Source organism: Ambystoma mexicanum, chromosome 6p, assembly GCF_040938575.1.
Source record: "Ambystoma mexicanum isolate Mex_15411 chromosome 6p, UKY_AmexF1_1, whole genome shotgun sequence".
Lineage (NCBI taxonomy): Eukaryota > Metazoa > Chordata > Amphibia > Caudata > Ambystomatidae > Ambystoma > Ambystoma mexicanum.
Genome location: NC_090935.1, coordinates 1,267,310,605 through 1,267,328,407, shown reverse-complemented (window position 1 = coordinate 1,267,328,407; position 17,803 = coordinate 1,267,310,605). Strand labels below are relative to the sequence as shown.

Genomic DNA, 17,803 nt, shown 5'->3' with positions numbered 1-17,803 from the left:
ACCCTTTGGGAAACCCACACTCAATTAAGACTACAACGTGACGGTACAAATTCACCTTTGGTACACGCCTGTACTACACTATAAAGTGGTAGTGATGGCTGAGCAGCCAGACTTATCTCAAGAGCAAGTGAGCAGTATCAATAGTTACACAAAGGACAGCAATTACTATGATTCAAACAAACACTTACTCAAGGTTTCGGAGCAAAAGAATATACATTTATTTACACATCAGTTGTATAACATCTCACTAAGTAAGGCAGTTCAAAAATCACACTCTTAATACACCACACCACTCCCAATAGATTCTGGACAAGTTAAACTCAAAACGAAGTGTGAGCAAAATGGCACTCCAATCATTTAAAAATGGAGGGAAAGACAAAGTTAGGTAAAGATTGAGCAGCACCAACAGGTAAGTAAGCAGGACAATCTAGAAAGAGGAACTACAGTGATGGAATCAAATCAAAAAGACTTAGGACCAAAGTCAATAGGACAAAAGTCTTTTGCTCAAGATCACACAGTTCAGGGTTGTTTGCGGTTAAGTCTTTGCCAAGAGTTCGGGACGAAGTTGGTCGGCAGAAAGGTTAGTTTTAAGAGTAGAGAAGGACAAGCACTCGGATTGGCGAAAGGTTTCATACACCTTCACCGCGGCTTGACAAAACGAGCAACCTGATTTGCACAGTACCTTTAAATGGAGAAGCTGTAGCTGAGGCGGGTGTTCCTGGCAGGTCTTGCAGGCTCACGGTTCCTGAAGCGACTGACAGACTGACAAGAAGTAGGAAGAGGATCCTGCACTGCCTAGGGGAGAAACCAGCAGCAGAGCAAAGCAACAAATAAAAGGTTGGTCCCACCAGCTCAGGGGAAGAAGATTCCTGGTAGATCTCCGTCATTGGAGTCTGAAGATTCGGACCTGCAGCAGGGCTTCACCGGACGGTTCAGTCGTTGTAGGGGTCCCCTTCTGTCAGCTCCTCGTCGGGTCTTTCGTTCCAGTGGCTACTCTGCCTTTCCAGACCCATATTTTTCCCCCATTCACACAGCCTGGATGTCAATCACACAGCAGGCAGGGTGGCTGTCCTGGCGGGACAGTCACCTAGCCAATCAAACAGGAGTGCGACCTGGGTTAACAAGGGAACTCTTGGCAGGGATCCTAAAACCCCACCCTCAAATCCTGCCTACACAGACTTTTAGGCGCCAAAGTAGGGCTTCTGTGTAGAAGCCCGCAAAAAGACGGTGAACAAAGGAACCAAGCCTGGTTTGGCGCGCGGAGTAAAACACGAGAAAGACATTTTCAAAAAGAAATGCTGACTAAACCCAGCCAGAACCATATACAAATGTATATGGTCTAGCAGGTTTAAGTTCAAGGCTATCAAGATGGTTCATAGTAATTTTTTCGAAATGAAAAATGTCGAAAAAAAAGTCGCATTTTTTTTAATGACGTTTTTTATTCGAAATGGGGGGGTTCCCCCCCAACCCCTCTTTTTTTATTTTTTTTTATTTTACCCCTCTTTTTTTTTATTCCTGGACCCCAAAATAAATATGTAATTAAAAAAAAGGAATTCGACTTTTTTTTTTTTCCGACATTTATTTTTCGACATTATTGTCTTTCGAATTTTTTTTTCCTCGAAAAAATGACTGCACATCTAGCAAGATAGCCTAAAACAATACCAAGGTTATTTAAGATAACCGCGGTAGGAAAAATAGGTTATGTCACACATCAGGGTCTGAATGACCTGCGCGCCTCCTCAACACGCCAGGTGAAACAGACCACTTTCAAGGTACCTACCAAAGTTGTGACGCTTCGCCACAGTATCCGACGTTTCTCAGCCCCTTACTTCTCTCGGTGGCGGTTACCATGGAGATTGGGCTCAGCAACATCAAAGGTATCGACAAGCCAGCCGTTGCCTACAACTCCCAAGAAACCTACTTTTTGCCTGTAGTTCCGACTATTCGGAACGTGAGCTCTGACGGGCTTACGGTGCTCCGCCTCCTGAGTATATTAGGCATTGCAGCGGGAAGGACGCTGCTTCTGATTAAAGTTGCAACCGGCATCCGAAGTTTCGTCTTCTGTGCCTTCCAAATCATTGCCTTCCCGTGAACCGATTCCTGTTTCTCCAATTACGGACTGCCTTGAGACTTCTCAATCTATTTTGACTTCCTGTGTACCGGACCTTTGCCTGTTTCCTGATTCTGTACTGTCTTCTGCCTACCTGTGTACCGGACTTTTGCCTGTTCTACTGATTGCTTACTTCCTGACTATGTACCGTCCTTAGCCTGCCTGTGTATCGGATCTCGCTGCCTGTTTACTGGATTGCCCTCCTTCTGTCCTGTTTTACCTACCACCGCCTTCAACCGCCTTCAACTGTTTTTCCTCACCTTCCCAGCTGCCTACAAGTACTGGGTTCTGTTTCCTTCATCTATCCCAGTGTTCTTTTGTGGATTCCGACTCCATCCCGTTCTTTTGGATTTGCTCCCTCAAGAGTACGCAAGGACGCTTTGCTGATTATACACAAAGACTCATTGCTGAAAGTGTACACAGGGACGCCTTGCTGAGAAGTGTGCACCTACCCGTATCTAGAGCGCCCCTCATGCCCCCGGGGTATAGGATATCCCTACTAACCTTCCTGTTTATTGTTTTGTACCTCCGTTGTTCTAACCTGGATTGTTTAGGTTATTTCAATTCCTGTTCTGGTAAGACTTCCTTAACTTTCTTTATTAACTCCTATCTGAATCTATTAATTCTTATCCGAATCCTCAAAATAGAAGTTAATCTATTTTCTGTACTTACAGGGGAAATTCCATTACTGTTCCTTTTCGATGATAAGGGCAGTGGGTGACCCAGGTACTTTCTGCTTTTGAGAGGGTTTTTTCTTGTGGTGATCTTTGCTCTTCCCAAATATTTACCAATTGTCTTTTTCTTTTAGCTGGATCCGTGGCAGTGTGTTCTCCCCGCTCTTTTGGGTGATCGGTCTCTCAGTCTGTAATTTAGTGCAGCTGAGAGTCATATCATCAAAAAGAGCTTATTCCCTCAACAGAGAGGAGGCTCAGGTGGAGGCTCCATCTCGAGCTCTTCAAGCAACATCCAGTACAAACTTCCTGGTCGCTTGCCCGGATCACTCGCCGGCCGGTGAGTAACAGGTTAGTTACCACTGCCACCAGCCAAGTCTTGATGAAAAGGGAGCGACACAATGCTCCAAGAGAAACAGACAAAAAGGGATAAGTATTAACCCTTTCCAGTACTCTATGTAAGATAGTTTGTACTGGGTCTGTGGATTTTAAAGAGACTAATAAAGTCAATGGCAACTTTACATGTTCTGGGAGACAGTAGTCAGTCCCAGAAAATGGAGTCTGAGTTGGAAAGTCTAAAAGACAACCCGCTGTCACTGCACTGAAGGTGCTGTGTAACACACAGTAAAAAGATGATGCCTGTGGTGTAGGTGAGGCTCCACAGTCTATGAACACAAGAAAATGTTAAACACACACAGCAAAAAACATGTAAGAGTGGGAAAAAAGCTCACACTCTTACCAGGTGAAAAAAATCAATACTAGAAATCCAGCAAAGCTGCTGAGGGGCTCATTAGGTAAGGGAAATTAGCCACACTGGAGAATTCTCCCTAACAGCGATTCGAAGATAAATTGCTCCGGATAGTCCATCCGGACCAGATGGGTTTCATGGCAGGTAGGCAAGGCCCGGAAGCAATTAGAAAAACTCTAGACCTTATGGAACACTTGAGAGGAGACTCAGGAGACCATGCGCTACTGAGCCTGGATGCTGAAAAAACATTCAATAGAATTGAATGAGGATTCTTGTTTGCGCTGCTGCGTAAGGTAGGAGTGGGGGAGAGAATGCGCAGAGCTATAAGGGCAATATACTCGGGACCCACGGCAACGGTGGTGGTAAAGACAAAGTCCAGAGAATTTGACCTCAGCAGGGGCACTAGGCAGGGATGTCCCGTATCACTCCTCCTGTTTACCCCAACGATGGAACCACTTGGGGAAAGGATACGTAGGCACAAACAGGTGAAAGGTGGGGGACGAAAGCTATAAATTAAGCATGTAGGCGGATGACGTATTGCTATAACTCTAAGAGATTGAAGGACAGACTTGAGAGTGCTACGGATAATGGAGGCGTATGGGTGCTTATCAGGCTTTAATGTAAACGTGAGCAAGTCAGTTTTCCTCCTTTTAAAAGGGGTTACTGAGGGGCAAAGTGGAGAATGGGAAGGGCTAGGGATAGCAGTGGATGAAGATACATTATATACTTAGGGGTGAAAATACCAAGGGACACAATTTATACAAAAGGAACTTCCCTCTGTTACTGTACCGGCTCTCTGATGATCTGGACACCTAGTTGAAGCTTACAATTTCATGGTTAGGATGACTGAACGCGTTAAAAATGGTGCTTCTCCCTAGAGTACTGTATTTATATCAGGCACTGCCAATAGGGCTGCCGTACCTGCACTTTGCGGAATTAAAATGGAGAATAGTGCGGTTCCTGTGGCAGGGGAAGAAACAGAGTGGCCCACAGAATATTAGTACAGCCCAAAGTAAAGGGGGTAGTGAGCCTGCCCGATATGCAGACCTACTATAGAGCAGCCCAATTCAGGGCCCTGGTCCCCCTCTTGTGGGGAGACAAACAGAAACAATGGGTGAGCATTGACAATTACCTATTCAGGCCAGTCACGCTGGGAGAGTGGCTCTGGGCGCCGCGAGAAACAGCCCAAACGTAGGTAATGACACAAGATTCTAGGCCCGCACTGGAGCCTATGGAGAGTCAAAATGGAAATGGCGGGGGTCACAACGTGGCCCTTCCCATCGAGTCACATATGGGCACCACCGATAAGAGACCACATCCCGGATCATTTGAGGTTCCAAGATTGGTTTGAGGCAGGGGTAGAGAGAGTGGGACAAGTCTGAAGAAAGATGCATTTATAGAATTGAAAGAGCTGGAAGAGATTGTGGGTCGGGGGACAATTTCTGTATTCAAGTACCTGCAGCTGAAAGGGATACTGATGTCGGAAGTGTGGAAGGAGGAATTGCAAAGGGAGTTGACGGGTACAGAAAAGATACTGAACACGGAGAAAGAGATGAGAGGATTGATATCCAAATTGTACCAGGCACTGCTAGAGTCACAGGGAGGGGAGATTGAAGTATTTAAGAAGAGATGGGAAAGAGACATGGGAATTGAAATGGAGGCAGACCAGTGGCGCAGGTTATGCATGAATGCACACCAAACCTCAGTGACCTGTCAGTACAAATTGCATGGGCTCAAACTCCTTTTCAGGTGGTACCGGAATCCGGTAAGATTGTCAAAAATGTACCCGGGAGTAGACCCATATTGTTGGAGGAGGTGTGGGCAAGCAGCAGATTACTGGCATAAGTGGTGGGCGTGTAAGAAGGTACAGAGGTATTGGAAAGAAATTCTGGGATGGATAAGGACCCTAGATGGGATAGGCAGGCAAATGGACCCCCTCTCCTTGTATTATTTGGTGTGGAAAGGGTAGAAGAGGACTGGGTCAAACTCCTGCATATGCCACACTACTTGCTGTTGGCAGCTAGAGCCTGCCTGGCTTGGGTTGGAAGAAAGAGGAACTCCCAAATGAAAGACAGTGTACCGCAAAAACTCTGGACATGTTTAGGATGGAACAGCTGACCAGACAATTACATAACCAAACCCCGGCAAGGGAAGTGGAGTGGGCAGCCTTCCAAGAGAAGTATAACCCGGAGAGTCCGAATTTAGCAACCGGAGACGGAGGCCCAGAGCCCACAGAGGAACCAGGGGGGAAGAGTGTGAACTAGCGTAGGGAGCAAGAACAAAGAGAGAAACGAACGGGAATAGCTAATTGAACTGCAGTGTAGGGAGGGGAAGGGAGACCGAGAAGGTGAGCCCCAACCTAGACCTCAGAGGCATGTTGCAGAGAATACCAGAGAATGTGGAAGCATGACTCAGATTTATAGATGGGGCAAAAGATAAAGGGAGCCTGACAGAGCAGGCTCCACTGGGACATTTGCAGCAACCACCCTAGGGCAGAGTTGGGGGGGGGGGGGTAGTGGATAGTAGTGGTGGGTTGAGGTGGAAGTTGGGTTTAATAAAGTTAATGTTGGGGAGGGGGAAATAAAAAAATGTATACAGTGAATTTTGAGATAAGTGTACGAAATAATATACTTTCAGTTCTAATCTTGCCAATTCACTAATAAAACTTATTTAAAAAATAATAATACATGTTTCAATACCAAACATTTGAAAGAGAGGAAAGTGTGCATGCCTTTGTTGAGGTAGCCCTTTCCACTCAGTGGAGAGGTGCAGTCGAGAGGGGTAGATTATCTGCAAAGGCAGGTAAGGTGAGCCATGTTTTGTGGTTGCATTCCACATAAATAGAAATCCAACTAAGTCACAAACCTGGGCTTTTGTCAAAGAGGTTGGATTCTCAGGCCAACTCAGTGCCAATATTAAAAACATATTGAACAGGTGATGCTGTGTTCACCAAGACGTTTACTGTCTTAAAACATATGTGTGTATGGCTCTTTCCAGATGACCAGAGCCATCTTTACAAAGTCCTTTTACATTAATATCCTTGACCACTTGAACTTGAGAGACATATGCACAGGAACCAACAACTTCTTTCGATGGTGAGAATGAGCAAGTTTCTTCAAGTCGATCCATCAAAGAATCCTCTATGGTGATGGTAATAAAGAAATCTTAGAGGACGCATCCACCCCTCTGCCCTGAAGAATGTCCAGCTCAGACCATCAATTGGAGAAGTAGCTGTGGGAACCCAATATGTGGCATCAATCTTAAGCGTAGACGGTGTAGATGGAGACATTGGAGAGTCAGTCTTCAACTGTGCTAGTGGAGGTTGCAATCGGATAACCAGAGGGAACGAGTGGCGAGTACCAGAATTTTCTAGAAGGATTGGTCCTAGAGGGTCTGAAATTGTTAGGGATCACGGCCGGCCTGAAGGTCTCTCAGGAGCATGCACAAATAACCAGTAAGGACATGATCCACTGGCAGGGTTTGACCGCACAATGGAAAGCCTTCCCCTCGGCGCAAGTGTCACGAGACACACCTCCTAACTTCAAAAACTTGGGATTCAGGATACAGGTGCTGTAGAGGATGACAAGGGCTATGTGTTAGTGCAGGAGATGACCAGGGAGACTAGTCAGAAACCCAACAACTTATATAGGATGAAATGGTACCTTTATTATAAAACACAATGGCAATGAAGAAAAACAATCCTGATCCTGTCTTCAACAAAAGTCACAGATCAACTAGAAACCACAAATAGGCTCCTGTAAATCTTACTAACTAAATACCTAAGAAATCTAGAAAAGCAAACAAGATACTTTACATACAGGGTTTGGGCGACGGGAACTGTTGCAAGAACGCTTTTGTGGCGTCTCGTTGTGCTTAATACGGAAGTCCGGGAGGACGTGGTGGTCACATGGTTCCTTACGCATTAGTGAAGCAGACCTTAAGGACTTGTCATGCATTCCCGTGCAGCTTCCAAAAGTCAACAATGAATGTTTTGAAATCCATATCCTTGGCTGTCAAACTTACCAAGGCTGTCGGAGTCTCCAAGGAAGCAGGTAAGCATTGGACTAATAGGTCAGGTAACAGAGATTCCTAACAGAAATAGGGGGTGCAATGATCAGAGGGGAAGGGGGATAGAAACATTAACCCATATGGTGGACTGTGCCTACCGCTCGTCACAGTCCTACAGCCAGGTGGAGACTGCTCCCCAAGACTCATTATCTAGGAGGCTAAACATCTCGGAAGGACACAGTGTTGCCATTCCTCAAACTGGGGCAATGGAGAAGACAGCTATCTGAGGCCACACAATTTGCATAAACAATGGGGAAGCAGCCTAGTGGCAGGTGGAGGGAGAATAACCTAAAATGCTGGGATATTTCTGCTCGTGCTGGACTGTAGAGTGTGCTTATGCCCAATTAATTGACAGCGTGAGCCTGAAAAATAAGAGGCTTTCTATCGTACCACTTTGGTACACTTGAGCTGGTCAGGCATCCTAGCAGGACCCCCAGAATATAGGTCGGCATTAGCCTCTGAGGTGCAATGTGTACGTTCGAGCACAGACCTGCTAAGAAAAGCAACCCTGGGCAGCTGACTTCTAAGCAACTATCTAGGCAACAACTCATGCCTTTACACGGCTGAGCTCTCTCCAGTTGGCATTTCAAATGGAATGTGGTCTGTGGCCCAGCATGCACCTCAACGTTAACCCGGTATAGTGTATTAGTCCAGTATGACTCAGACCATAGGTCAAACTGTCATTTCTCTGATTGCTGGGACTATTTGGTCCAAAGGAACAGCCCTCCCCCCGGCCACCTGTCCAGTAAGGTCTATGAAAATCACCATAGGTTTCATAGCGCTCTTCCGTTTGCAAATTGTGAAGTAGAAAATCTCCTCAGGAGCAAGGGCCCAAATAACCTGCTATGAAGGCCCTTAAATAAAAGGGCCTTAGTAAAAGCCCATCCAGGTCCAGAAGACACCAACTATGAATCATATTTAGGAAACTGACAGGGGGCGCTGTTGAGCGGCCAACAAAATGGCTGCTTAGAAGTGGAGCTCCGTGCCCAGCAATCCTGTATCTAACTGCATCAGCGGCAAAAGATTAAATCGGGCACAGCAAACACTTGTCAGCGGTAGCACCGATCCTGCGCTACATCCACAGCCACTTTTGGAAAAAAATCGGGCCGCAGGGACCGAGTCGCGGCGTCCTGACATCTGGGCCATGGAGGCGGTACGGCGCCCAGCCCGGGCCATGCCATACCCGAACTTTTGAGCCCACGCTGCAGATGCCCGGCAACGTGACCCTCCGCCCCCTGTGAAGAGGCCCCTGCTGCGGAGTCTGCCGTGAGCCCTTTTCTCCTTCCTCCGGCCCTGGGAGACCTTGGACCGCCGAGTTGCGCCCCCACCCTGCCGAAGGGCTTGGTGTGCGTCCAGCCTGGCTGAGCGCTGTTGGAGGCTCCTGCGCCGCCTGTGGGGCTTGAGCTTGCCTGACGTAGCGGGCGGCCGGCCGTGACCGCGCCGTGCCTCGGGCTGCCGGGAGAACCGTGGCCACCCTGCCTGCCTGGAGCCCACCGGACATATCATCCGGACCGCCGGAGCCTGAGGTGAGGAGCTGGGGGGCCCCCGTAATACACCTACAACCACATGGTACGTGCGCACGCGGCCCCCGGCTCCTGCACCTGGATTGTGTGTCTGTGCCTGGGCCGTGCTGCTCCACGGCATGCCGCAAACTCTGCTGCTGGAGTCCTGGGTCTGCCCGGCTGCCTGCGTGGCTGCCGCTGTAAACTCCAGCCCATGTGGCCGGCACCGTCAGGCTCTCAATACTCTATATATTTCTGAAGGGGAGCCCCCCCTAGCGCTGTCCTGGATGTGGTGTGGATGCCATTCACCACCCAGTCTACACCATCATCGACCTGAGGGGGGGTTTGGGCCCTGGCCTCACACCCTTCCCCCCTGCTGCTGTGAACCATTACAACTTTTTGCAGGCTGACTGACTGTTCCCCCTGCACCCTCTTTTAGATCTGTGGGGACTTGCCCAGTATCCAGCCCCCGGTTTTGTGGCCCGCTTGGACCTTGGAATATAGACCCAACGGAGAGTGCTCCGACGCTCTCGCTCGCCTGCATGGTGTCCACCCCTGGCGCCACCTAGATCCGCTGCCCACTGGGCCTATCTGACTCCATTCCCTAACTGCGCAGGCAGCGCCTGCTCATCTATTATTTCTACAAACTATTCCACCCACCCTTGACATGCCCAACAAGTCTCGCGGGGCAGCCAGGGAGGGAGCCATGGACAAGTTTATCAAGCCGACACACAGAGCGGAGCACCGCCTCTTCGAGCGACGGGGACATGGAGAACCCACTGGAACCCCCTCAGCCCAACCTTACGGCAATCATGGAGTCCATGGCAAAGAACTTCTCCTCCTTCCATGAAAAGCTAGTTGATATAAATAGGAATGTGGCCTCACTTATATCGAAGTTGGACCAACATGGCACCAGGATTACTGAGGCTGAGACCAGAATTGGAGTGAACGAAGACAATGTACTCACCCTCCAAAATACCGTGTCAGGGTTCGTGCGTCACATGAAAACCGTCAAGGCCAAGTGCGATGATCTAGAATCGAGGTCACGCAGAAACAACATCCGCATTGTGGGGGTACCGGAGTATGCACTCAAGGGCCGCATGGAACTAGCGTTCGAGACCCTCCTCAAGGAGTTCCTTGGCGATCCTACACTTTCACCATTCTTCACAATCGAGTGGGCGCCCCGCCCGGCGACTTTCCCAGGCCCATAATAGCAAAGGCCCTCAGCTATAGAGACAGAGACCATATAATGCGCCTTGCACGTGAGAAGGGCAAACTAAGAATGGACTCGCAAAAAATTAGAATTTTCCCAGACTTCTCTGTGGGGGTCCAGGCTGAGCGCAGACAATTTAGTGGGGTGAAGAAAATGCTCAGAGAAAGGAAAATCGAATACGCTATGTTATTTCCGGCACGTCTGAAATTCACCTACCACAATAAACTATACTTTTTCACGGTCCCGGATGAAGCAGTCAAATTCATTGAGTCACAGATCCCACTAGAAGCACCTGTAAACGACTTGATGGACAATGATTGAGGTACCTTACACTTCTAATGTATTAATTGAGACTTCATTTTTCTGTATCTGCTACCACCCGTCACTATCCTTCTGACTAAGGCCTCCTATAGTTCCTATGCTTTAAATTTAGACCACATCTCTCTTCACCAGCGGCCATCCGCCAATATTTGCTCAATGTAACACAATACACTGTAACCCTAATGCTGCCCTAGAGGCGCAATTCGTGCCGCACTACTTGCTTAACTGGGTACACGGTAGTGGAGACCCCCATTGCAATTGCAATACCAGTTTTTCTGCTTTGTTTTCAGGTCTGCCCCCGTTGGGCAAATGGGCCGGAGTGGCCGGGTTTGATACGGCACCCTGACACTCTTGTTACGGATGATGTAATCCTAGCGTTGCCAAGTTGGGGACGGCACGCAGTTGGTCGCTCCATGGGAGAGTGTTATTACACTGCTAGTTTGCACCAGGCGGTGAGGGTGGGGGCGGCGAAGTTGAGGAATGTTTTACAAAAATCGGCAGAAAAGTGACGACGGGTTTGGAATGGGGGCATGGTCCCGCCTCCGCAACACATGTGATGGTAATCAGAAATGGATTCTTCTATTGGTATGTTCCATAAATTGCTAGCATGTCTCCACGTCACCGCAGCACACATGGTTATGGTCAGAGACAAGTCCCTTATCTGAGATGTCCCATAAAGAGTCAGCATGGCTGTTAAAATATTGACTTGCAATGTTCGGGGATTGACACATTTCACAAAGTCCCGTAGGATCACGGCGTATGTCCAAAGACATGGGATCAAGGTACTCCTATTGCAGGAAACACACGCTCTGAAACTCCTATCATCTAACCTGGCACAGTCCTGGGGACCCAATAGATTCTATACCTAATTCTACACTCAAACTAGGGGAGTCCTGACTCTTATCCACAAATCGGTGAAGTTCACACGTCACACATCCCACATTGACACAGAGGGTAGATATGTAATCCTCCATTGCACGCTGGCTAACGACGAATGCTTGCTCGTGAACTCATACAGCCCCAACACTGACTCTCCTGTATTTATAGATGCCTTGGTCGCCATCCTTATGAGATATGTGGAAGTCCCCCACTATATTGGGGGGGGGGGAGACATGAATCTCATCCTTGACAATGTCCTGGACAGAACAACCACTATCCGTAGGGTCGCGTCTCGAGCCGCCAAGCCCGTTGGGAGGCATTTAAAGTATACATAAGAGGGATGTGCATCTCAAGAGAAGCGGGGGTGGTCAAATCCATAAGGCAGGCCCTAAATAATTCTGAAACTAAGCTCAAAGCTCTAGAACAGGAATATGCTTCTGCGCCTGCTCTGGCAATCCCAGCCAAAATTAGAACAGAGCTAGAACTTTTTGAATCGCATGCCCTGAGCGAGGTGGGGTACTATGTTCGCCCCGTGGTGGCCCGAAGGTACGGTGAGGGGGACAGACCTGGAAGAATTCTAGCCAGGCTAATGCGTGCGGGAGGCAGGCAGGACCCGAATAGATAGTGTTGTGGATGAACAAGGCCTACGACACTGGTCTGACCAAGCCATCATTGACACTTTCGCTAGCTTTTATGCCAGGCTATATGGCCCCCAGCCGGAACACACGGCCCATGACCCGGACGACTTGCTAGAACGTATTCCTATGACCCTTATCTCCCACAACACTAAGGAACAACTAGATGCCCCGTTCACCTTGGATGAGATAGTCCAGGTAATCTTGGACCTTCCGAAGAACAAGGCCCCGGGTCCTGATGGGCTTACATCTGAGTTCTATCAGGAACATGTTGCCATCCTAGCTCCCATACTGTACAGGGTCTGGACCGAATCACTCCGGTTAGCCACCCTACCCCCCTCCCTAAGGGAAGCCCTAATCACTGTCCTCCCCAAACCAGGGAAACCCCCAGACGAATGTGGCTCCTACAAGCCCTTATCGCTTATCAAAACGGACATGAAAATCTTTGCCAAAATTAAAGCAAACAGGTTCCTTCCATTTATGCCCCACCTGGTCCACGCAGACCAAAGTGGATTTGTCCCAGGCCGCTCTACTGCATTTAATATCCGACGTCTGTTTAATGTGATGTCCAGAATTGACCTGAAGACAGATGCAGTGGCGGTCACGCTAGATGCCCAGAAGGCATTTGACATGGTTTCATGGCAATACCTATGGGCTGTGCTGGAAAAATTGGGAATAGGACCAAATATGATCTCCTATATAAAACTGCTTTATACAGGCCCAATGGCCAGGGTGCTAGACAACTCCATTGTCTCCCCTCCCTTCGCGCTCCACAGGGGTACCCGCCAGGGATGTCCGTTCTCCTCCATCCTTTTTGCGCTCGCCATTGAACCCATGGCGGAATACATTAGGGATCGCCACACATGCAAAGGTATTCACTTGCTAGATACGCCAGAAATCATCTCATTGTATGCTGATGATGTACTCCTATATGTTAGAAACCCCTCCACATACCTAGACCCGATTATTCGGAACATAACGAGAATAGGCACGTACTCTGGCTTTACCATCAATATTCTAAATCTGAAATATTCCCTCTCACGGTGGCAACCCAACAGCCGTCATGTGAATTTCCCCTGTGCTGGTCCCCAGGGGGCATCAAGTACCTAGGGGTGCAGGTGTCACTAACCAAAGCCTCCTTACTGATGGATAACTACGAAGCAACAGCGCAGGTTATAGAATCCAAGATGCTGAAATGGCGCAACCTTCCACTGTCCCTAGTTAAAATGATCGCTGTCCCCAAGCTCCTCTTCATCTTTGCCAATGTGCATGGGAAGCAATACTTCAATAGGCTCCACTCAGCGTGTGCCCAATTCCTCTGGCATTCTAGTGCTGTCCGCAAGAAGTGGCAACATATGACCCCACCCTACGAAAAAGGAAGCTTCACAGCCCCAGACCTAGGACTTTACTGGATCGCAGCACAGAACCAAAACGCAACGCACTGATATGCACCCACGAATCTGCCCCCTCACGTCAAATTAGAGAAGTTGGCATGTGACGGGACCAACATCATGACCCTGTTACTACACCGCACGTTCCAGACAGACGCCCCATCGGACCCTGTGGCCACCACGATCAGAGCATGGAATAGGATTTTGGATTCGAAACAAGAGCATCGCCCATACTATAAGTGGCTTCCCATAGGGCAATTCCCAGCACCAGAATTTCCTGCGACATTGGGAGAACCTAGGCTATCGAGCACTAACTGATCTATACCGCAATGGCAAATTTATCACCCCCCAAACGTGGTGGCCAGAACACTCCAACTCAGCGCTTGATTTAGTACAATACTTTAGGCTAAGAGCGGCGGTCCGTGCAATGTAGCCCTCCTACACAGACGAGCCCCCAGACTCTCCCGAGCTCCAATAAATAGCAAACTCTACAGGTGGCAGGGGCATAATATCCTCACTGTATAGAATGCTGCTGGGAAAACTAGAGAATGCATCCCTCAAACCACGGAGGCATGGGCTAGGGAGCTAGAAATGGAAATTACTGATGAAATGTGGTACAAAATGTGTGCCCACACGCGCAAAGTCTCCCTCAGTGCTAGATTCCGCTGCATACAGTATAAACTCCTTAACAGACATTATTATACACCGCATAGAGTAGTGAAATTCACACACACCCTGACTTAAACATGCCCGAGATGTAAATCTGAAGAGGCAGATCATATACATATGTTTTGGTCCTGTGCTGCGCTGAGTGAGTTTTGGATGGAGGTAACGAAAGTGCTATCAGAGATAATTGGGTCCCCAGTAGACCTTGATCCACTGGCCCTGCTGTCTGGGATATGGGTGGGAGAAAATACCAAGAAAATGTCAACATTTTTTAATGTGAGTGCAATTGTCGCAAAAAAATGTATATTACAATGCTGGAAGCGTTGCTCCCCCTCACCCAGGAGATGTGGTTGAAAGCCCTCACCTGGGTACAAATGTGTGAAGAAGAGTATATTGGATCCCTATGTCATCCCGCCCCAAAAATGTGTGGTCCAAATTCTGAGCTATCTGAACAGTAGAGACAAGGTTGAGTGGAGCTCCACCCCCCCAGCCAGGCCCGCCCGACTCAGCATAAGCACAAAGCACCTTGCGTTCCCCCGTGGTGTCAATCCCTCCACGCCCCCATTCCGGCTGTCCTGGAAAGTGCATGATCTAAGGTCTAAATGGGTTGTGATGATTCAGGAGTATCTCTGTGTACTATGTGCTATACCTGTCTTAACTTTCTGCCAATAAACAAAAGTTGAAAAAAAAAAAAAGGAAACTGACATCAGTACAACTGCCTAAACTAGGCCAGCAAAGTTCCATGCGGCCCTTGAGTGCATACTCCGGTACCCCCACAATGCGGATGTTGTTTCTGCGTGACCTCGATTCTAGATCATCGCACTTGGCCTTGACGGTTTTCATGTCACGCACGAACCCTGACACAGTATTTTGGAGGGTGAGTACATTGTCTTCGTTCACTCCAAGTTCACGAGACAGTCATAACTCGAACTATTAGCACACAGTTAATGGTGGGAGTGAACAGAGGAAAGAAAAAACATTACCAGACAAAACAGCTCCAAATCACAATATCTGGAAAGAACCTTCAACACAAGAAGCTGGCAGCTAAGGGTGCAAGGAATGTTTGCATCTGTGTCCAAGCAGCCAAGAAATGCCAATGAGCCAAGGGGTCGGTGGAATGGAATTTTTAAGAAATGTAAACAAATAAAAAGTCAAAATACCAGAACGTTTTGTGTATATTAATGATATTACATTGAAAATTGTTGACATCTATATTGCATGCAGAACATCCTCTGGGAAACTTGCTTAGCATTGCATCTTTTACCTGAGAAAGACCTCACAACATAGTTGTTCAGACTAGACCGGAGCAACCAAAACATGTACAGAGTAATTCCCTACAGTAGCTATTTCAAAGCCTTAACCAGAGGCAAAATATAATACTTGAACTAGTTGATCACAGTTTTCTAGAAGAACTTATGCATATTGGTGGCTAAATTTGCCAACAATGTCTTTTGCTTAATATGCCATCCCGGAACAATGTTCAACATAAGACATATTGTGGAATAGACAAGTGATTACTTATGCCCCCTTGCCCACCAACATTCTACCACTCAAAACAAATAATGAGTAAAGGTAAATAGGGATGCATAACCACCACATTCAGCATACATATACATTCTGATATACTCACTTGCATGGACTTGAACACAACACTTTGTGCAAGACATTAAACGACTTGTTCCACTCTCCTTCATGCTATGTGTTTGCTTTCGTTGAACCTTGGCGGGGTATGCAAAACACTTCTCTGGAATAAGAGGTTTTGTCTTCTGATTTGCTGGAAATATCCCATCGGATATTGTCTCCCAGTAGGATTGAATTTCTTCATTATAGATGTCAGACTGAAAAATACACCAAACCGAAAAACTGAGAAATGTTTGTAGCAAAAATTGTTTTATGTCTGATGATGAGGCATACTCATTTTCACGACTGCTGATACTTGAAAGTGAACAGCATGTTTAATATTTACACAAAGTAAAAACATTTTATGTTTTAATTATTTAGTTTAGGTTACCCAAATATTCCACACAAAAAAAGGACCAAAAGGAATCTGTAAAATTCCGATTTCATAAATAGCAAATCATCCAAGCCACCATTACACCAAATTAGCACCTTCTGCAAAATTAACTTTGCGTGGAGTGTGGGGAAGAATAGATCAAAAGGCACCTACCTGTGATGGACTGGCAGAGTTACCTTTTAATGCAAAATAAGATTTTGCAGATGCCAGCCATAAATAGGAATAACGTACTGCACCAAATGGGAGACACACACTTCTCAGCCAGATGCTGCTGCTCACTATTTCCACCCAATTTCTCAAGGATAATCCCAGACCAATTTTAGAGCATATTTTAATTTTTGTTAGGTTAAATTAAATATGCTCCCAAGGAAAATGAAATCTGTTCATGCAATATATGGACATGTAGGAAAAGGCAAAATAAATGTTTTTGATATCCGATGAAAAACAGGATACCTAATTTACATCTAAGTAGTGAATAGGCAACTGTGGATGTGAGATGTGCCCACACTCACTATTAACATTCCACTTTCATACACCCACAGCCAGGTCCCAGGAAGACAGGTTGTTTGTGTGTTATATGATATGATATGATATGGCATTTGTAAAGCGCCTATACACAAGAGGCAGGGAGGGGGGAAGAAAGGGAAGACAGACAACAATCCTATTAGGCCAGGTGTCATTCGCGCAAGTGCATGGGTAGGGGGAAGGGAAAGTGCAAGGGGAAAGGGAGGGGGGAAAAGTGCAGTACAGGGTAGAATAATAGATAAATAATAGGGCCAACTGGTGGCAAGTGCAAGGTAAGTGCAGACAAGTGCTGGGAAGGGGGCTGTAGGGATACAGCGACAGTCCTGCAGTGCAGGGGTTGCCAGGGAGGCAGTGCAAGTGGAGAGTGGCTGGGCCAAGGACCGAGATCGGTGAGAGTGGCCCAGTTGCAGATTCAGTGCAGTTTCAGTCAAGAATTAGCAGGGGAGAGGGGGAGAGAAAGCAGAAGCAAAGAGGAAGTTTTTGAGGTGCTTCCGGAACCGGAGATGGTTCTCCTCAAGTTTCAGGGAGGCAGGAAGGCTGTTCCAGAGGGAGGCCCCTGCTGCGGAGAGAGATCAACCCCCAACTCGTTGCTTGGAGAAGCGGCTGACCTTGAGGGAGTTGGAAGCGGATGAGTGAAGAGCTTGAGAAGGAAGATATTTAGGAAGAGAGAGTTGAAGGTATTTAGGCCCCAGTCCCCAGAAGGCCTTGTGGACAATGCAGAGGGTTTTGAACTTAATCCTCGCAGCCACTGGGAGCCAGTGTAGAGATTTCAGTCCTGGAGAGATACGGTCCCTGGGCTTGAGGCCAAGGACAAGTCTTGCAGTCCTGTTCTGGATAAGTTGCAGAGGGCGGAGTGTAGAGGCAGGCAGATTTAGATAGAGGCTGTTACAGTAGTCCAGCTTCGAGAGAACCAGGGCTCGGGGGACAGTGAGCTTCTGGGGGAAGGAGAGGAAAGGAAGAATACCTCTGAGGAGGTGCAGCTGGTAGTGTGACTTCTTAGAGACGTCAGATATGTGAGGAGAGAAGGAGAGTGTGGAGTCGAAGATGACCCCGAGGTTTT

General features: G+C 47.6%; 1 protein-coding gene across 5 annotated transcripts in view; it reads right to left on the bottom strand.

The window, feature by feature from the left end:
- The window catches only part of KDM4C (lysine demethylase 4C), a 3,084,728-nt gene that overhangs the window by 1,155,197 nt on the left and 1,911,728 nt on the right, over positions 1-17,803 (bottom strand). For all 5 annotated transcript variants that reach the window (XM_069625930.1, XM_069625928.1, XM_069625929.1 and 2 more), the window contains one exon: positions 15,835-16,042. In XM_069625930.1, the coding sequence (XP_069482031.1) occupies positions 15,835-16,042 (208 nt within the window). The remainder of the gene's footprint in view (positions 1-15,834; positions 16,043-17,803) is intronic.